The sequence below is a fragment of the Athene noctua genome, chromosome 2, assembly GCF_965140245.1.
Source record: "Athene noctua chromosome 2, bAthNoc1.hap1.1, whole genome shotgun sequence".
Lineage (NCBI taxonomy): Eukaryota > Metazoa > Chordata > Aves > Strigiformes > Strigidae > Athene > Athene noctua.
The window spans coordinates 36,639,601-36,662,009 of record NC_134038.1 but is presented as its reverse complement, the minus strand read 5'-3'; the positions used below and the strand labels follow the sequence as shown (position 1 = coordinate 36,662,009).

The following is a 22,409-nucleotide window of genomic DNA, read 5'->3' as shown; positions in this document are numbered from 1 at the left end:
CTGCTTCACTTGACTCTAGATTGTTACAAAGCCTTGAGAAACAGCTGACTAAATCTCAGCTTGACGATAAAGGCGTGAGCAATAGCTGCTTATGAAGAGAACAAAACACACAAACAAAATAATTCAGGGACAGCTGAGATGTTGGGAAAAATGCTTATGGTATTTTCAAAACACTTTTAAAGATTAATCCTTTCCTTAAGAAGGAAGTGTTAAAACACTGACAATGACACCTACTATTTCTACAACTTCAATCTCAACTTTCATTGTATTGCCTCTATGCTCCACCAGTAACAGAAACTAGATGCAATTAGCTCACTCAGATACGAGTCCACATCCCAGGGTCTTCCCTGTTACATTACACAGATAGTCTATCTTCTGTGTTCTGTCAGGCCTGACACTGCTGCTTTCCACCTCAAATCTTTCCTAAAGATTAAATTCTTGCACTATGTTGAGGAAATGAGCCAGCAAAAGCAAAACAAACAAACAAACAAATAAAAACTAATCATGCTGTTCTCTGGACTCCCCAAAAGCTTCTATACACCTATCTCATATTTAGGCTGTGAGATCTTCTTGGCAGAATTTATAACATCTGATAGGGAGGGGTAATACACCAAGGACAAATGGGCACAGGTTTGAGCTTGCAGCAGGTCTGTGAAGTGTTTGTCAGCTGACTGCTCTTGCCTGGCGGTGCTCAGCAGTGCTGCCTCCCTTTCACACGCAGCTGTAGTTTTTCTCTTCTCTCAGAAGCCCCCTGCCAGGTAGGACCTACCCACCTCCCTGCCAGCCGGCCACAGCTCCCTGCTTCTCCTGGTCAGCTTGGCACCAGCTCTGCCTCAACCACCAGGTCAGGGAGGTGTAAATAGCATACCTAAGATGTGGCGTGGTGAAGAGTTTGGTGGACACCTGCCTTTGTGTAGTGTCTCTGCAGAAGCCAAGAGTCAATGACATGGATGCCCTCCAAGGTCATACAGCAAACTAATGAATAGGGAGAATTGTAGTAATACATTCTTGGCTTTCAACTCCCACTTCATGCAGCTCCAGTATTATACTGCTTCCCTAGTAACAACCTCAGCATCACAGAGCGTACAAATACCAGGCAGCTAGGGCAGTTAAAGACCCTGATTGATTTAACAGAAGGTTTAACTTCTGCTAAATCAAATCACAGCGGTTCTTGCTAGATGCCCATATGCAATATCGAGTTTTGGATTACCCTCAGCTGTTTATGGTCAGATTTTAACCAAAACTTTAAGTGGTCATTATTCTGGGTATATCCTTCTATTAAAATTCACTTAAGTATCCTCTGCTTTATCTATGTCTGTCCGTGAAAGGAGTATAACTCCATTTACCCCATGTAGTCACAGGAGTGAGGTGTGGAATGATTCTGGAGAGTCCCATGAAAACAAAGAGGTTATAAACCTGAGGATTATAATTATTTTCAGTTCTCCTGTCTACAGGTCAAAAGACATGCAGTACACTCCCAAGAAATAAAGCACACCGGGAATGTGGTGGCTGCACAGGTCTGGAATCGGCACTGGTGCTCTCTGCACGGCCGAATGCAGCTGATTCAGATCTCTATCACGGCACAGCCTTCATAGCTAAGAGGAGGGGAAACAAACCTGATACAGATCTATATATATCTATCTATATGTATATGTTTGTGTGTCCATATACACGCATGTGTGTTCACAGGGCATATACGGTAATTTTCACCTTATCTAAGATAACAGATGATTGTACAAAACTAGAACATTTAAAGTAACAAAATTATCGTACAAAACCTCATACATTATTCCCGTATTAACATGCCCCGTTTATCCACAACTATTCAGCCCTGTCAAAAGTGGCAACACACCCATGAGACAGAGTACATTTTTTCTTATTGAACAACTGGGCAAGAGTTTCTTTGTACATATATTTACTAAATATTGCCTTTAGAAAGCCATCCCTGCCAACACTTAGCACACATGTCATGTACAACACGTGTCTTCTATTCTGAGCACACTGAAAAATGCTAATATCTTACTTGCTGCTGTGGGAGAAGGGATGAAAAATGCTAACCGCTAATAAACAGGTGGTGTAACTGGATGCATTAGTACATAATGAAACTATAATAAAGCTTTTCTTGTTGCATATTGGAGGAATATGCATCTAGACTGGTAGTAAAACACTGATTTTGTGTACTATTTCGATTTCTTCCAAGTAAATATGAAGCTTTTGTCTTTTTTAAAAAAATGAACTGTTTTTAGATGATATTGATAATAAATACATTTATAAACTTTTTAATTTTTATGACATTTTGAAATGAAATACAGTGGAAAAAGTTTTAATTTGTTTTTGGTGTAAAAAGCATGAAAAATGAAATTATTAATTTAGTAAGTCTAATCATTATAATATTTTAAAATAACCTAAAATATTAATGTGTTTTATTTCTGAAATAGAAGCAGTATTATTTTTCAGCATGTATTTACTAAAAGAACAAAACTTCAACTATTTTATTCAACAAAATAAAGTGTTTCTATGAATACACATGCAAAACAAAGCCATTTTTTGACGGCAACACCGAAAAGTGCAGACTATCCTCCTTCCCTTAAATGGATACATATTTATAAAAAAACCTTACTCCTGAGATTTGTGATGGATTTGAATAGAAAACTCATCAGTTTCTGTCATCTTTCATGGTATTTTTGTTGTGTGCCTGCCAGATTTGCTAAGCGGTCGTCTTTACTTCCTACCCCAAACCTGACCAGCACAGTGTGACTGTGAGCTTAAAAGCAGTGGCATATTGGATACCCATTTATATTCTATTTATTGCTCCACAAAGATTTATGATTTTTCCTCCTAATTTTCCTCCGAGGCAGCATGACCATTTTGGAGACAAAGGGAGAAGCCGATTTGCCCAGGCTCTCCTGAATCACCTGATGTAAAATCCAGCTCCTCAGTGCAGAGAGCCTCCTCCTTTGTCTCCTCTCACAAATTAGAAATCCTTTGGAGGATTCTCCTAAGTAGAAAAACTCAGGAGTTGTTTTTTTAGTGCCTTACAAGTATTTCCCGACGGTGTCTCCAAAGGCAAAGGCAAAAGACGAGCTCAAACAAAACAAAGCAAAATGAAACAAAACACAAACCAAAACCACAAAACAAAACAAAATGCCAAGACAATGGAGTCTCTAGCAGAAAACCCCAGAAACTTATTCTGCGATTAGCTGTGGCACCCAGGCGCGGCAGCTCTGACCCGCGTGGCACCCGCACCAGCGCCAGCAGCTGTCCCGAGCACCCCTCCGTGCTCACACCCGTTCCTCTCCTCCCCTCCTCTCCCTCTTTTCCCAGGGAAGCTGATCCGACGGTAGCAACCTCTGCATGAACCCTGATATTACAGCAAGTTGGCTGGTTGCTGAACTGATCCAGGAGGGTACAATTATTCCTCAGTCCGCAGCGCAAATGTCCCAAGAATTTTAATTGTCTTATAAAATATTTTGCTGGAAGTGACAGCTAAACAAAGGTGTTGATACCATGCCTTGTCCTGTGCTACAAGGAATGTAAGAGCGTGCAATTTCCTTGTATTTATTTTCATCAATCAAAAGAGGCATTTTATGAAAAATGTCTATGCTAAAATGTTTCTCAAAAGAGTAATGAACTTTTAAACAGTATTAAAAAATTTCTATTATTGAATTTTTATAATAATGACAATAATAAAAAGATCTTAAATGTGTTCTTTATTTTTCCTATTTTGTATGGACTCAGGATTTTCCATGAATGAAGGACATAAGTTAAAATCTTGTTTTATGATGAAGCAGTTGACAAATTATTGGTAAATTATTGTTAGTAACAAACCTTAACTTTCTTAGCTCCTGAGCTGGAAGTTCAGCTCTTTTCACTAAACAAACACAGAATAAAAATTCTCTCAAATTAAACAAGTTTGAATTTATATGCTTACTTAAATATACTCATTATAGTTTACATGTAATCAGTGAAGTATTTTTTAAAGCAGGGTGTACTGTTTACACTCTAAGTAGTGTAAAGAAATGTACATATACTAAGGGCTTCAGCACAGGCCAAACCTCTTCAGCAAAGTGCTGTGCAAAGGGGTAACACAAAAGCTGTCCCTGCCCTGAGAATGCCACAAAACCTGATGTGCTGATGGCAAAGAAGGTAGGAAGGAACCAGCTAACAAGTTTTAGGGGATAAACAAAGCGATGGGGTACTTCATGGGATAGTTATGCCACTTTGGATGGATGGGTGGTTTTGTGGGGGTAAATCTTCTCCTGTTTTGTTTGCACACTCTCCAGAGAAGGTCTAGGCTTTTACTGTTTTCTAATACAGCAATACTATTTATTCCCTACACAGGTCATAAATGGTTAAACTGAAGCACAGTATAGACTAGGGTGTGTTCCCCTGCTCGCTCCTCTGAATAACCCTAAAAATCATCTGAGGACTAGACAACCGAAAAGTCATCATCTGAGCTGGGAGAAGCTCCTTGTACTGCAAGGCACTGTGTGGTTCTTGATCTTGCAGGATAGGAGGGACAAAATTTAGGCAAATCCTGCTTTCACAGTGTGAAATGGTGACTTATTTTTCAGTGGAGTAAGAAGCAGGACAAGAATCACAGAAGCATTTTCCTTAATCAAATTAATAGTTTCTGCAGAAAGACAGGGCTGCTGGTGTACTTATTGACTCCTCTGGCATTGCTGCAGCAGATAATTTAATCCAGAGCATCTAACATGCTTTGAATCTGAAAATTCCTTCCACCAAGAAAGAATACACAGAAGTAATGGCACAGAGGAACTTTCTATACTTCTACTGCTCTTAGTGACTGGAAAGGCTTTTTCTTATGCTTTTCTGAATCATGTTTCCTGTTGAAAAAAGCATCGAACTAGATAATGTTACCGAAAGGACTACTCCTGCCATTATCATATGCAACACTATTTCACCGAGCAACAGAAAAGGAACAAAGAGAAGAATTTTTTTCCCCCTGATCTTAAATGCAGCTTTTAAAATGTAATCATTTACAGCGGGAAAACATTTCTCCACAAAGATGAAAGGCATTTCCGAAGGAGAAAGGAGCAAACTGTTCCCGTCAGTCCACCAAAGGGATATATGAAACTAACTCTGCAAAGTGTCGAGACGAGCCGGGAACCAACTCGCAATGCTTCAGGGGCACACACCCCTGATTTCATGAAGCAAAACCAGTCAATGGTTGTTAAAACACCGTGCGGACTATTTAGTTTAACTTCTCCAGTTTAGAAAGTTACGGTGGAAACAGAAATAGATGTGCCACGGGGAGCTTTGTGGTACAACAGCAGCTGTGTAAAAGCAATTTACCTGTAAAAGGAAGCAAGAACAGAAATGCCCATTTTCCTACTCTTTCTCCCATTGTTCAAATAGCCAGTATTATGCTTTATTTCTCCAAGTGAAGACTGTATCTGCTGTGAAGACTCTGTATCTGCCGTACTTGGGTAGAATAGCAAGCCTAGGAATACTATTATATGTCAGTGGGAAGTATTGCTTTTTATGGAGCTTGCTCCACACTGGGAAAAAATAAAGTGAATTTTTCCCTTCCCAGAGGAAAGCAAAAAATAATAAAGACATAGTGAAACAGCATCCTCTGCTCAGTTAACTGTGGTTATGAATGCAGAACAAGCCACAAGTAGTTACCTGAATGCAGAATCCAAACTATGGACACATAAGAAAACGGAAATTTATGTATGCCTACTCCAGTTCTACATACCTTTTCAAGGCGTGACATATATGTATTTTATATAGTCAAATAGCACACTGCCTTTCATCAGCAAGAATTGATATTTTTTGCTTATATTCATAACATCCTATGTGGTATTTTGGGATGCCAATGAAAACAGAACTATTAGTTCTTGGCACAAAAGCTGGGGTCCATTTTCTGGCTCCTTTTTGAAACACATCAAACACACATAGCTAGCCTAATGTGTCTTTTGGAGAACAGCAGGGCACGTTATTATCTACAGTTTTATGCAGCTTTCTACTAGATATGGTCAAAACATATTTCATAAAGCAAAGATACAAACCCCAAATGTCAATGCATGCTGTCCCATATAGAAGAAAAGACAATTTTGCTTTCAGACTCCTGAAATCAACGCGTACTGAAGGAGGGCCGTTACCTTTTTTGCGCCTTGTTCTTCCTCGACACCATCCCCTATAACAACATACACTACTTTTCTTCCAAATCTTTGAATTATTCGCTCAAAACAACTTTCCTTTCCTGAAAGAAAAAGATAAGACTATTCAGGATAGGTGGTGATGGGATGATGTCAAACAAATCACTTTTTAGCCAGATCTCCCCAACACTTTGAATACACAATTAGAGCTATTAGGAGAGAAGAGCCTCTCCTGTGGGAAGGCGTATCAAGGCCGACTGCAGCTCTGCTCTCACCACAGCAGCCGACAGGCAACCTTAAAATCTGCTCTGTGAGGTCCTTTAGTGCACACACTATGGTAGACATAGTGGACTAGAGGTCTGCAGTATCACCTTTCTTGTCTTTTTCCCTAATCTGAGACAGGCTGGGGGGGGAATTTCCCTACCAGAATTCTTTACCAGCTGTTTACGACCAGTATCCTGAACTGAGCAAATTGATTGAATATGAGTTGAAATTCTAGCTTTTTCTCTACAACCTGTGACAAGATTAATCACAGGTCCTCAAACAGTAGTATCCTGACTTAGAAGGTCACCCAAAAGATTTAGATTTAAATGCCTGTAATCCAGTACATGGGCAAGGTCCTTGATCCTGCATTGGCATCCATTAATGTGACTCATTGCTTTACTGCATAGACCCAGGGACAAGATCCCAGTGCTCCAATCCTACACATAGGTACCGATACTGGGAAGCTTGAGGTGCTGGTACTGGGAAGCCAGAAAGAATGCTTGCAGATGAATTTTTTCAAATGTCCCCATTCTGAAAGATCACTTCAGTCTGGTCATGGTACATACTGTGTCTACAGCAATCGATGGGAAAAATCACATTTTTCAAAATAGTTATTTCAGCTACAGAATAACACCAGTGTAAGAACAAATTGGCTGGAAATTAAAAAGAGGCTTCTAGTCAGCAGAGAATCCAAACTACTCAGTGACACCCTTTAACAGTAGCACCAGGGATAAGAAAACTCCAACACTAATTAGGTTGAAATGGTGCTTGAAAATTATGAATCGTGTCATGTTACAAAAATCTCATGATTTCCTGTGACAGCTTGTGACTGAATGCATTTTCCAAAACTACCCTTCTGTCTTGCGCATGTGAAATCACAAGTGAATATTTATTAAAATATGTTTTAAAATGTGTATTTATAGTATCATCATTCAAAATTTTAATTTACTTTAAAGTTTTGACACAGTACCATAACACTTCTACCCAGAAACAGTTTAAAATTTTCTACAGTAATGCTTTCAAATTTCTACCTAAAATCTCAACCAATTTTTTTTTTATAAAAACAAAACCAAACAAAAATAACCCACTATTTTTTCTCAGCCATTTGAGCTTCACGCATCATAGATACTTAAGAACACATGAAAAATGTTTTCATGTAGCCCACAATTTTGAGGGAATCTGAGACAGAACAGATAGGTCATAATCACATTAAAAACTACAAGCACCATTGCCATCTGGTCCCATGTATTTCTACATACTCAGAATAACATCTTTTATATTGAACCAGAAAACAGAAATAAACATTTGCCCGGCTGAAGCTTATTACACTTAGTTTGAATGAACTTGAATAATTACATTCTGGAGCAAAACTTTCTTGCTTCTGGTAAATTGTTTACCAAAATGTGCTCCAGAGCCCATGAAAACAAGCCTGCTTTACAGAAAAACAAGTCCATGAAAACAAAGTTTACCTCTACAGAATTTCTTCTGCTAATCTGGGGACACTTCAATGTTCTATAGTTACAGACTACTAAAAAGCCTTCTCAACCGTTACATAGCCTCACAGTTTTGAGAAATGATGACAAAAAAGCGATTATAGTTCCTAACAGAGGCTGCATCAGTGTTAATAGAGCTATATGAAGCTTTCTGTGCTGGATCATGACAAACATTTGAAAAGCACTTTTAGGATGTTTAGCATGAGAAGTGTTTCATGAGATCAGGTATTACTGATCTCTATATTTGCTATAGTGAGTGCATGTAAGCAATAAATATAGACTATAATATCTTTTCATTTATAATTACAACTTCAAATGTATCACAACGTTATAAAAATAGCTCACCTATTTTAGTTGCACTGTAAATATTCTCTATGGGAAATACAACCCCTAGTCCATACAACAAGACTTTTGCCAGAGCTGGAATTAACTGAGTAGTTGTTACGAGAATGTTCACACAGTTTGTCCTATGGAAGAGAAAACAAAAACATCCAATTTTAACAAAGAAAGCAGAACAAAACAAAACAAAAGAAGGAAAATCTTACCCCTCCCATCCCAACCCCTCACTATTATTATTGCCACTTACAAAGAAAGTTATGTTTTTCCACCTTACAGGAGAGCAAGGTAGAGTGGCATGGTCAGACCAGAACAAGGAATGAGAAGAAGGTACTCCAGGTTCAGCATTTTGCCCCCCAGACGAGGCAGTCTCATCAGACATCCTAGAGTTTCCTAACTGTCCCGTACTCTTCGTACTCACCTTGAATGAATAAGGGTGAGTGCTTTCAGTGCAAGTGTTAACCAAGAATCCGTCAAAGCTTCAATTTCTGCTCTTAGCTGTAACCAAGCCTCTCTTTTTGCTGGACCAAGAAGACCTGTGGAGTAGATAAGGGCATGTCTGCACCGAAATTAAGTAACATTCTGTCATTTTCCTTTGCTTTCATTAGCTCAGAGACAATTTTCCACACACTGCAAACTAAACAGCTCACTAAACACTACCATGTTAAAAAAGGAACAGAAACCAAAAGTTCTTCCCTTATACTACTTCTAATCTGTATTTGTTAGATACTCCAGAGTCACTTGCCTCCGACATTATTTTTGTAGGTATTATATATTTCTTTTACTCGTCTGTAGCGGAAAGCCAATTTTCGCATCCAGTCCACTCCTCCGCGCACCCCCGTCGCGAGGCACAAATTCGCACTGGTGGCAGCCGCAGGAAAGCCATCTGTTCCGAAGTTATAGGTGCTAGTCAGAGATAAGAAAAGCCCCAGGTTAACAAAAGGCAACAGGCTACATTCAACCACCAGCTACTCACTTTGCTGGGTTGCAAAGGCTAAGACAGCTAAAAAGAGAGCGGGCTACTGTAGACGTTACAGCAGTTCATCGCATTCCCATGAAGGAACTTGCAAAGCAATGTTTTATCTTGTTCAGTTCTCTTGTACCTTAAATCTTGACCGTTGTCATCTGAAGACACGTCATCAATGTGAACCTGGTCGCATTCCTAAGGCAACAGAAAGACTTTATAATTTTCTTGATCTTGCAAATCTTGAAAATAAAGCTATGAAAAACTATGAAAAATCTACTTGTCAGGAATATTTTTAATTGTGGAAATCAGTAGATGGCAGTCTTGTTAAAACAACTATTTTACCTATTCCTTGTGTTCATTTCTTAGAATAAATGCACACCATCATTAGCTACTACTGTTAAACGGCTTTCCAAAAACACATTTTTGTGTTTAGAAAGGAAAGTGGTTAAAAACAATTAGCATATGTGTTCTATAAACGTCTTTGTAGCCTTTCAGGTACCTTAAAACATCATGCTGCTCAAAGCTGATGCAGTCAGTGCATAAGTGTAACTGAAACCAGACATTTTGGTAAATGTAACATATTAGAAAAATTAAACCTGATGCTAACCGCCAATGAAATTATGACCTCTGATTGCTGTTGAGCCACACACTAACACAGCCTGAGGCCAGAGTTTCAGAGGAGTGCAGACGAAAAATCTGTTCCTAGTTTGCCATTCATCTGAGAGTTGTGAGTTTCCTTCTCTCTCTTTGGTCTTAGTGCATGAAAGCAGCATGCAAAGATGAAGAAAATCTGAACAGAAATAGCCAAATCAAACCATCTTTCTTCAGTGACTTGTATGCAAACTAACATGACACATTCATAATTAGCTTTGTCCATCACTAATTTAAAAATCATAATGCATATTGTTTATCCACCAAAAACCCATTAGAACATTACTATAAACAATTTAACTTTTGGCAGGAAAACAAATAAACCTCTGGCACTCTAGATCAATCTCAATTCAATGCTTGAAACAATAATGGATTTCAATTATTTTAATAATTTCCTCTTCTCTCTCTTAATGTAAAGTCCTATAACAAACATGATCTATTTTAAACATGAAAATATTGCAATCCTTTATTTTTGTGTTACTGCTTTCCTCTGAACAAATTTTTCTCTCTCCACGGATTTGTGAGGAAGGGAGGGAAGATAGAAGTGGAAAGAAACTCAAACCAGCTGTTCCCTAACAGAATTAAAATCATGACCCTCAACCCTTTTTCTAAAACATCTATTTTCCAGCCAACCCTCTCCCAGCAAGCAGCAAGCTCCAAGGAGGAAAAGACTTTGACCCTGTAACCTTCTCCTCCTCTCCTGAGGTCAACAACCTCAGATAAGAAAAAAGCTGAAGAAGTCTATTTGGCCTCACATGATGGCTGTGGATTCTAGATTTTTAAAAACATAGGTCTACAAAAAATACCTCAGAAACTTTTCAAACACTTTGAAAAACAAGGTGTGGTCTTCTGCACTTGTACATGTACTGATTCTTACTGTAATCATACTCTTTTGTACTTTACGAATAGGTAGCTTGTGCTAGAGAGAGAGGTAAGAACAACAACCAGCACAGAAAAGACAATACTACATTTGCTCATATTTAACCACCATACAGTGAATTTCCTCCTCAGGCAGACAAAATGTATTAGATGTGCAGACACAGCTGAAACTACAAGTGTGAACATATGTTGCCAGCCTTTGAAAATCAACTTGGCTAAAGAAAAAGCCAGAAGCTTCTTCAGCAAATTATCAAATTCACAGAAATTAAAGGGGTTTTGTTCCAAACTGAAAGGAACGGTCCATACAAATGCCTACAAAGTTAATGATTAAAATATGAACTGAGTGTAAGCTAATGAAGGGACATCCTCCTGAATCTGAGTTTGAAGTTGTAACTCTACCACTGCTCAGTGACTTCTCAAAGTCTCATAGGATAAAAAAAATTAGGCTTGAGTTGTCAATGTAGCAGTGAAAATTATCAAGTCAATAGCCTCCTCCCCCAGCTTGGAAACTATGAATGACAACAAGTTGCTGGAGAAGAGGATTCAAAATAGAAATATGAGGCAAAGAAAAAAATTTTTTTTTTGTAACCACAAAAGTGAAGGAAGAAGTAGAAGATCAGATTCTCACAGGAGCAGCTGAAAGAAGGGATAACTCAGCAGACTTCCAAATACACCGTTCTCAGGCAAAAGACAGAGGCAAGAAAGATGACAGCACTACATCTTAGATCCCACAGTTCAAGAAGACCTGAGACCTTGGAATTTTAATTTATGCTTCAAGGCCTGGGACCATCACAAGACCTGGGACCATCACAGACATTCTCCCCTCTCGTCTAACTATCTGCTTGGTAGGTAGAAAGTGAGAATTGAAATGATACATTAGAAGTAGAAATCATGATATTGAAAGAAATAGGGCTTTTGGAGAGAAAAGCCCAGAAAAGAAATCAGAGACTAAAAAAATGGGGGGTAAAGGTATAGAAACTGTCAAGAAAGTAAAAAAGTGAAGAAAAAGTCACAAACCACAAATTTTAGGTGAAATACTGAATACAATGGAGAGCTATAGTGTCCTCTTTTGTCAGGAATATAAGAAGAAAAAAGTAAAGTCAGGAAGGGAATGAAGCAAAATTAAAGTGCAAGAGATACATGTTATAATTTGGAAAGGATTAAAGACCAATGTGATTGACACTACATTACAAGTAAAGGAAGGTCACAAACAGTGCATGACTACTTAGTTCCTATTGAGTGGCAGGACACAGCTTTGAGGCTAAATGTGAGCTTTGAGTGCCAGGTATTTTTTCACGCTGTCTAGCTGACTCAGACTTTGGGTTAATGAGTGATGGGTGCATTTTTCAATCCCTGAACATGGGAAGGAAATACACTCATTTATCAATTGTTCTTTTTGTAGTAAATTTATTTAGGCAAACCTCTTCAAAGAAGCCTGCCCACCATTAATTGATCTGGTCCAACCTTCCTTCAGAATGTCTTGTATTTGTTTTCACCTGATTGCTTTGTGTGGAACTTTTTGTTTGTGAGCAAAGACTACCTGGGTCACTGTTCAGTCCTCTGATTAGTTATAAGCAAGCATCCACACATTCAACATTTTGAAATAGCAGTTCACTCTATATACACCATAATCAGGGACATGCTAAAATGAAGTTTGACACTGACCAACAAATAAAGTATGCACCTCCAACCAGTACATTTTTGCAAATATATAGTTTAATAAAAATACAAAGATTCATAAAATCCTCAAGTTCTTCCCCAAAAAACAACTGTATGGGAACCAACTTGGAGCTAAACAGCCATAGCAAAAAAAAAAAAAAAAAAAGTTTGCTTGCAGGCTTACCATTTCAAACTTTTACAGATATATCCAACACTTTTGCAGAATTTTCATAGGAAATACAGCACTAGTATTGTCCCTCTAATTTCTCTGGCAAAGTAATATCTGAAATTAATATTGAAAGTCCCTGTAGAAACACTATAAATACATGTTATTTATGCAGATGTATTTTATTACCGTAGAATCAGTTTAGTAGTCAGCTCCAAAGCAGAACATTAAAATTGTTAGATTCTCTTTTAAAATAGGCTGAACTGGCAAGTAAGGAGCAAAGTATCCTGTGGCTTATGTATAAAGATTAAGCAGCAAGCTGTGTTTTGCTCCTAAAGGTGTTGACCTTGAAACTTCAGTGTATCCAGTTTGAAATCTTCATGAGGGAATACAAGTGATGACATGTTTGCACTGAAGGTTTGGATTTCAGACAGGCTGAGATGCAGCTCTGCACTTTGGGGATCAATCCCTGGAAAGCAAAATGCACTTGGTATAGTTCAGGGATAATACTTTCAGAAGGGCAAAGCATCTTAGGCATCTAAACCCTGTTCTCACTTAGGTCTTCTAAACTGCATTGATTTTAATGGAACTCCTGCCAAAGTACTTAAGTTCACATTTGAAAATAAGATTTGGACTAGCTAAACATACAGAAAATTTAGAAGATTTTATTCATGGTGCTGCATGCATGTTCTGTATATGAGGGGCCCACACAGGATAGGACAGGTATTCACAAAGGGTAATCTAGTCTAGTGAAGTGACACTGCTGTGATTCAGATCTCTACTGCAGTTCCCTTGCAGCCATGGCCAGCAATCACAGGGCAAGTTGGTTAGGAATCCGGAGTGGCTGTTTTTCCCGTGGTTGGTTTTCTGTGCGATCAGCACGATAGCTTGACAGCCACCGTAGGAAATGGCTGGAGAGTGGGGCTGGGTGGTGGGAGCGGGACTGGCCCTCCGGCAGCAGCCTGGCAGCTGCCCAAGGCAGCACCCCCAGAGCTACATCAACTGAGTGCCGCCTGGGAGCTGGGAAGGTTTGTTCAAGAGGCTTCATGGAGAATTACAATTTAAGAAAGAAATCGAGGCAGAAATAAAATTCATCTTCTGCAAAGGGAGAGAGAAAGTCTTTTCAGTCCAGGAACAGCAGGACAGACAGGAAGCTGTGAAATGCAGGAGGATTTAAAATCCTGCAGGAGGGAGACCCCAGCAAAAGCTATTGTTAAGGGAGAGAAAGGTGTAATTTCCTATAAACCTTTAAAGTGCAAGTTTGGATCAGGGAGGACACTAGATAGGTGATACAAAACATTAGCAACATGCTCAAAGCATGCTCAGAGCTTCGACCTTAGTGGTGATATTGGGGATTGTCTGTGGATTTACCAATTAGCCTAAGGGAAAATGAGAGTGTCAGCATGTGTAATTTAGCAAATCTGCCTATAGTAGTATAAGAAGTTACTGTCCGTGCTGTCTTCTGATGTTCTCTTGCACAGCTGGCTTTCATGGATCCATGTGTTTGCATCTCTCAGACCTTTCAGTGCCACGATTCATAGTTTAGCTTGAAACAAATCTTGTGCAGCAGCTCAATTAAACCAGCAGATGTTGCACAGAGTAACTAAGACTTGTTTCTATGTTCCCTTCTGTTAGCTCTGCTTTGGGGCTTGAAGAAACAGTAGGTATGTGCTTGCAGAAGCTCCTTAAAACTGCTGCAGTCATTTGCTAAGTGAAAACATGTCTCCAGTGAAATGCAGTAAGCCAAAGAAAAACAACAATTGAAAATAAATGACTAGATGAGTCTAGCCTAAGACTTGTACATGGAAAGGTTGTGTCTTCTCCTCCTCCATTCCCAAAGCATTTGCTAACTCCTTCCTGCTAACTTTTCCTCCCTCTCTTTTCTGTTGGTTTTTTTTTTTTTTTTTTTTTTTTTTTTTTTATGATGAGCCAAAAACTCCCAAAGATGCTCCACAGTCATCATTCACAGCTCTTAAAATGCCTGGACCTACGTAGTCTTCTGGAATCATTCCTTTAAGCTAACTTAAGATCTTTATAAAGATTCATATGCAAAGCATTAAGTTATGGCAGAAATGTTCTGCAAATATTTATATTACTTTGCTTCTTCATTACCACCCGTCAAGTTGTGCACTTCTGCCATAATTATGTAAAATATGCCTCACTACTCAATTTACCATAGGAAAATTATTATTATTATTAATAATAATAATAATAATAAATTAAGGCTGTTACAAGAGCTCCTCTTATCTGTGCCAATACTAGTGGAGTGACGTAACGGCTAGCATGCTGATCCTCTACATTTCTGTGTTACAAAACTAACAAAAATAAATCTAATAATTCTGCTATCTTTGAATAAATACTGACTTTAAGATAACTCCGGAGAAGTTTGCACATTATGAGAAGGAATAACGTGAATAATATTCTGACCATAACCCCAGAGGATGCTGAAGCATTACAGTCACAAATCTGCTGATTGTAGCTAAAATACATTTCCACATTTGGTTAATCTTCTTAATTTACCGTGAGAAAACTAACACCAGGCTGTCAACTAATTGTTTCAATACCTTAGTCTGCAAAGCCAAATGAGAGAGGGAACCCCCCCCCTCCCAACAAGCACCCTTCAGAACAAGCTATTTTCATTTTGCCTTTACATCAGCGTGCCCATTGAGACAGCCTGGAAGCTGTCCAACTCGCAGGAAATGATTGCTGGGATTCTCTGTTCCTCTCATATCTGTCATTACACAATTATATCCACTGCTTCATTTTCCCTACTGAACAGTAGAGAAATTTGGTCATATACATGTGAGAACAGATCTGGCAAAACAAGTTAAAGCTGCAATCCTTTATAAATGTGATGTATCTGAAAAAACCTTAATTAAAAAAAAAAAAAGTCCTCTGGTGTACACTGCTGTGGTTTTTATGCAGCTTTTTACGACAGCAGTATCTCTGCTTATGTCTTTTCCAGAAATAAGATATATACCCTTTAAGATATATACTCTTTCAGATTATTATCTGCTCCACAAATACTCATCACTTCTATAATCCATCGTAATGTGCTTCTTTGGGAAACATAGGCTTACGGATTGTCAGGGAAAGTTTTCCAAGCAACCATTGCATATTCTAAAGCTAGTTTGTGAGCGACCATTTTTATTAAAAATCTGTTTCTACATCTTTTTACTTATAGCTGTGATTATCTTCCTTCAAAATAAAAAGTAGACTGTTCCAACTAGTCTCTATTCTAATTTTAGAAAAATAACATGCAAGGTTCCCAACATTGTTTAAGAGTAGTCATTAAACCTGACAAGTAAATCTCTGTTTTTAACTTGACTAGAAGGCTAGCAAAATCTTCAGTATGTTTACAGGTTAAAAAATCGGCATTACATAGAACAACATACCTGTGTCCCATATATATATATATATCTGTGTACAGCCTGTGTCAAATGCTCCTCTACTGTACTAGCTAAATATACAACAAAACCTCTGCACTTCCTTTCAAGCCGAGGCCATAAAGGCTGAAGTGCTGAACTTCCTAACCCATCATCACGGAGTGCCTGTTAACATACAGCGCAAATCCATGTGAAAAAGCAGAAACTACGGTTCGCAGGTTCTCAACACTGGCACTCAATTGGCAGGACCTGTCATCTCTGTCTAGCCTGCACTTTGTGACCCTAACATTTTCTCTTCTTTCCCACCACAATTATTCAGTGCTGAAGAAAAAAGGTGCAGATTACCTGTGGGTCAGGCACAGGATATGAAGAACAAAGAGAGTTCTTGAAATCCACTTCACTCTGTCTGACAATTTGTGGATGAACAGTCAAGGAATTAAATCAGGCTGTGAAGGCTTTCAAAACACTCCCATTTTAAACTTAAGACTATAAAGAGAAGCTTATAGTGTAAAGAAAAAAACGCCCAAAACACAACAAAAACCCAACCCCCACCTTTTACTGTAAAAATAGCACATCAAAACAAAACAAGTAAGTCTATTAGATATATAAACTATTAGGTATTATAAACACTGAAGACTAAGAACTAAAATGATTTAATCAACTCATTTTCATAGCCAATGACTTAAGAGTGCTCCCCCACACTGAACATGTAACCCTTATAAAATGCAGAATGGATGCCATTCTTTTCCAACAGAAAAAGTGATTAAAATCCTATTTCACTTGCTCACACGAACAAGTTCATTTGGATTAAATATGATACTCCTAAAGTAAACAGTCATTGTTCCAAAATAAATACAAGATCCTATTCTGCAACTTGTGTTTACTGAAGTAGCTACACTAAAATCAAGGTTTATATTTTCATTTCAGCTGCACCTTGTAACTGGAAGAATCCAATCTAAAATAAAACATGACCTAGAGAAGCATCTATATAGCAACTGTAACATGACAGTTACATTCCCACAGCAAAAGAAAACTCTATTTTGCTAGTTGTCTTCACCTCATAAGTTTCATGAAGTACATATTTCAAGAACTGATGGTGTCTTGGTATACATTACTTGATACACTGTAATCTTTCTATTGAAAAGGAAGAACAAAATGTAAAATCCTATCTTTAGGACAGGGTCAGCAGAGCTCAAGACAATCACAGTTAAGTGCAGTCCTCCAAACCTTGGAGCTTTTTTGCTTGCTTTAGGGTGTAGATTTGTTGCTCAGGTTTCAGTTCAGAGATACTCCCTTTCATTCCGAATATGCTCATTACATTCCAGTTGTTCAGACAAGATAAAACATAAAACAATTCTATTTCTGTAATGTATGACCTTACTCAGGGAAGTGTTTTGGAGTGCCTCTCTAACGATCATTTCTTGCTACAACTGACAAAATAATTTATTGTTCTATTTCTGTATATTTTGCAGGAGAAGAGAAGGGAAGAGGAGGGTGTCAGAGAAAGAATTTTACCCATAGATAGAAAAGGCTAAAAAGAACTCGAGTTTTTCTGTTTAAAGAGTCTGTGTCACTCCTGGAGAGTACAGTGTTAAGTTGAAAACGTCACATTCACTTAATTTTAAAAGTTCAGCACTTCACATTGTAAATACCTTCTTTACGACATGATTCGTGTTATCTACAAATATATACTTTTGTAAAAAGAAAAAAATTCTATGCCTAAAGAAAGCCAGTGAAAATAAAACATGAACGTGTTTAAAGAAGTATCAAAAGCCATGAACTTGGTCAGTATGTCATGAATTATTCCCAAACTTGAAAGTATACTATTAAGAACACAAACTTTTAATTGAAACTACATACTGAAGTTTGTTCAAATGTATTTAAATTTTGAAAAATTTCAAAATTAACCTTACGAAGAGAATGATTTTTCCATAAAATCCTGAAAACAAGTTCACATGGAAATTTTCACAAGAAGATGTAAACTCTCTCAGTCCCACCCAACGGCTGTGCCTCTGTGCGGCTGAGTATCTCCTAAATGCATTTGTTTAAATGAAAGCTACAATGCTTTAGGCTAGCAAGTCTCCCATCCTTGTAATTACCTGCTAATGGGACAAAGACTGGGATTAAAATTCTCTCAGCTAATTTTGCCAGTACAGACAGCTAAAACTTTTGCTCCTGTGGGCAGCCTGAAGACTTGTGCACAACACTTTTCATTTTTCTCTTTCCTTTTCTTTCCTGCCTTGATGTTGTGGGGCAGATGTTGGTCCCTATGCTGCTGCTCAGTGGTAAAAGTAGGGAGTGAGCTGAGGCAGAGGTACCTCGCCCAGCTGGAGCAGACGACTATCTGCTTCACCAGAGCTCTGGGAATGCCAGATGGATAGGCAAGAGTTTTTGTGCCACCTTACAGCCATACATTTAGAGAAAGAGAGAAGCAACAGGAAGGTAAATAAAGCAATAAAGTGATGTTATGAACTTGGTAGGCTCCTGTGTATTTCAGCTGAGCTGCATGTGTGCAAAGACCACTCCATCTGATTTTCTTGAAAAAGGAAATCATATAGGGTCTATTTTCAGTGGCACCGAGTATAAAGGTGCTCATCACTGGCCACATGAAAGGATAGTTATGTAGTTAATAAGTTGCATAAGCCTATAGGAATGATCTTCTCAAGTAAGCTAAGGAGGTAATTGTTATTCTTCGCAACTCTAACACTCATAGACCCCAGCAGCACATTCCGCAACAGCCAGGCATCATGCATTTCGGATGCGTTGAAGCTTTTAGCTAGGTTTTGCACGCACCAGCAAAGTCACAGTTCTGCCTCTGAATAAAGACTTTGTTTTGCATTTCTGTTCTGTTACCACATGTGTGGTGCAATTTAGTCCCATGTTCATAAAGTGGAAATTCAGGAGCTTTCTGCAAGTCAACTATGGTTGTAGTATCATGTAGATGAAAAACTATTCCCTCATATACACATTAGGAAAAACTCCTTACCATGATTTGTATTTCCTTTCTTTCCTTCTTTCCTGCAACGAAACTGAGATGTTCTTGGATTGCTACTGTGGAAAACTAAATGCTAATAGATGGGCTCTATGATTCAGCCTGAACGTGCTAAGATAACTGCTGTGATGCCTGCTGGAAGGGAGTCCACAATCGACATGTTTGTTAGAAAGTGAACTCTCTTTATAGGAGTACCTTTAAAATTAGGTTTGCAACAAATAAATGTAGTGCTGTAAAAAAAAAAAAAAAAAAAAAAAAAAAAAAAAAAAAGAGCTCTACTGAAGCTTTTGGAATAATCACATTTGGCTTTCCCAGAACTGTCTGCTGCTGAAGGTGAACTATCAGAAGTTGAATCTTGGGCTCCTCATGAAGCATACCTTGCCAGTCTGGTTGGGAGATTCCCATTGCACACATACAAACATCAGGAGGAGGTATACTCTTATTTCAGACAAATGAGAAAAATAATTTCTAAATAAATATTCCCTTGCAGGGATATCCCTTGGATAACTCCGGATGACCAGGGATTAGTTCAGCTGCCATCCTTACAGTATTTGAGAGTGGGAGGGAGATAATTCAGCCAGCTCTACCTGAAGTTTTCCTCTCCCTGCAACCGTCCCTTGTACCTCACTAAGGCTTATTCAACAGCCTTTCCTGTAAATTTTTTTGAGTTTGATGGCCTAGAAATCTATTTTCAGTATGCTCTACAGTCCTTTCTACATGTTTTTGTAACAAGTGACTACAAGTTGTTTCTTATTCAAGATCCAACCAGTTAGGAAGTAAAGGGCCAAAGGTCCACTAAGACTTCCCAGGATCCATTTTCCAATCACAGCCAAATTAGACTAACTCTGCCAAAATCAGATAGGTGCCTCAAGGAGAACAGCTATTTCCCCTGTAGAACCAGACCTAGTGGTCTGAACATGAACTTCTGTCCACTGTTCGTAGCTAAATGAAGGTCATCTGGCAAAACCCATCACTTTATGACTTATATTCTCAATTTTTATATTTCCAGCAATAATGTTCATATGACCAACATGAATGATTACCTCCAACACTCACCAAGAGCTGATTCTGCTTTCAGCTGCATCTTTATCTATCATGCTCTTTTGAAAAATATTTTCAAACAAAAAAAAATATTTTTCATAGAAAGTTTTAAAAATATTTTAATGAAGACAATTGGAATATTCAAGAATGCACATGCTATTTTTCTTGCTTGAGAGAATGTGAAATGTAATGTTCTCAAGAAATGTATTTTCTTTGGCATCCTATTAGTCTATATTTACTTTTGGGTCAGTAAACCCGCCTGTTTACCTCAAGAGAGGTTAACTGCCACCATCAACAACAGTGTTGCTTCCTACTGGATACTTTTTTTCCCTGACACTGACACAACTAGGTTGATTTTCTTCCTTGCTGGTACATCATTGCTGATCTCAGCACAACAATGGAAATTTATGCCATAATGTTACAACAAGATCTTGCAATGCTCTGAGACAAGTTCACAAATGAAATGTTTTAAATACTACTGGGGTAATTGCACTTGAGAGAAACAAATAGCAGGAAGCACTCAAAGCTGCTCTGTTTACCTCTTAAACAGCTGCTACCTATTGCTTAAAAAAAAATCCCAACCAAAATAGTAGCACACACCCCCACCCCCACACCTCCTGACATCCTCTAAAATCTTTATGAACAACTGGACAATTAAAAACCATAAAGTTGCTGTATGTTTTGTGAAGAATCATTAAATTCTATGCTACTTTCCACCTCATCTCAAATGGAAGATAACACCAGCTCTAATGGTGGTGCGCAGATTTAATCAATGGCTTAACCTTTAAGCATTCTGAAAGCTTATTACAAACCAAACCTAAATGCAGTAACTGTTAATACTAACTTCATTAATATACTAATGCATTCTTCATCACACTTTCCTTCTAATAATATTATTTTTAAAAACCAAAAAGAAGTTAAAAAATAGACAAGTGATACAAAGAAATAATAAAATTTATAAATATAATTTAACCAAGAATTATAAAATAATATTAAAATCTAATCAAAGGAGAAAATATTTCCTCTTTCTCTTGAATTTTTTAATTAATACATACCAATATTTTACGTTCTCTCAAGGACAATGGTATAACTTACTGATTTCTTAAGAATTATTTCACACCCCTGCAACTCAAAGCCTAGAAGTCTCACTTGCTTTATGGACAAGATACACACAATCACAAGTAACTTGTTTTGGAACAGTAGTACTTAGAGAAGCAAGACGGATTTACTGTTGTTCTGATTTCTTCTTTTTCAATGGGTTACCCCATCATTTTGTAAACATAATTTGTCACCAACACCAGCCAGAGTTCTCTGTAACTACTTTTTGCCTTTCTTTCAGATCTGTTATCCCTGCTGAGAGAATCTACTAAAGAAGAATTTTTCATACTGACACCAACTGTAGTCTTGCTGTGAATAACCACATTCCCATAAAAATCATTCCATTTATTGCAAAGTTGTTGGCAGACCATAGGAATAATAGTCAACTCAGGAAACCTTTTATCCTGAAATCACACAGCTTAACCCTTTACATGACTATATGAAGTTTATACAAAGCTGCTGATCTAATGCTTTATAAAAGCATTTTTGTTGTTGGCAAGTTTTTTCAATTATTTTTTCATAGTACTTTTTTTTTAACTAAAAAGAAAAGAAAAAAAAGACTGAATTGGAATTGATCAAGCAGTATTCAGGGTTTTTTTTTAATAAAATGCTGTATATAATGCTGTATATAAAATTATAGATTCTCCCAATGCATGAAATAATACATTAGCATAGATGCTTGAGTGTGGTTTTAATTATAAACTAAAAATTTACAGTCATATGAAACTTTTTTCCTCTCTGTTTTTCCTACTTTCTTATGGTAAGGAAAGATGTATGAATTTACAGTATAATGGAACAATTAGGAAAAAAGTGTTTGTTTTATGATTTTTTTTTTGTGGAAGATACTTCTGTTAGTCATTATATTTGCCTTGTTAAACACCAGACTAGTGGAGATTAGATTCAGGAAAGAGACATTAGTTTTGTTAGTCAGTCCTCCTGACAGTTTGGGAGTCAGAGGTTGCTTGTATTCAAATTTCTGTCCAAATTTATTAAAGTGATGGAACAAAAAAAGTTGGTGTATATTTTCACTGTCTTTTTTGTTCTGATCATCAACCATTATTTTTATGTAATTATGGCTTGATTTATGCTTTATTCATTTGACCAAGGCCATAATGGGAGTTTTGGACTTGTAAATGCACCTTTAAGAAAGACATACACATTTTGTTCCAATAAATGAATTGAAATATTTGACTCCTATTTTAAAACTTTTCAGTCACAGAAAACTCTTAAAAAACTCTTACTTGAGTTATAACTGCTGCTACAATTGGCTCTCCCCCTTGCCTACCAACGTTAGGGAAGGAGTTATTCCCCCTGTGTATCCATACTTCACATTTGCAATTCAAGTTACACAA

The 22,409-nt window shown here is 37.7% G+C and overlaps 1 protein-coding gene across 5 annotated transcripts in view; it reads right to left on the bottom strand.

Moving 5' to 3' along the window:
• The window catches only part of EYA1 (EYA transcriptional coactivator and phosphatase 1), a 153,184-nt gene that overhangs the window by 5,467 nt on the left and 125,308 nt on the right, over positions 1–22,409 (bottom strand). For all 5 annotated transcript variants that reach the window (XM_074898845.1, XM_074898846.1, XM_074898847.1 and 2 more), the window contains 5 exons: positions 9,322–9,380; positions 8,964–9,124; positions 8,640–8,754; positions 8,228–8,349; positions 6,129–6,229 (listed from right to left, as the gene is read on the bottom strand). In XM_074898845.1, coding sequence (XP_074754946.1) covers positions 6,129–6,229; positions 8,228–8,349; positions 8,640–8,754; positions 8,964–9,124; positions 9,322–9,380 — 558 coding nt within the window. The remainder of the gene's footprint in view (positions 1–6,128; positions 6,230–8,227; positions 8,350–8,639; positions 8,755–8,963; positions 9,125–9,321; positions 9,381–22,409) is intronic.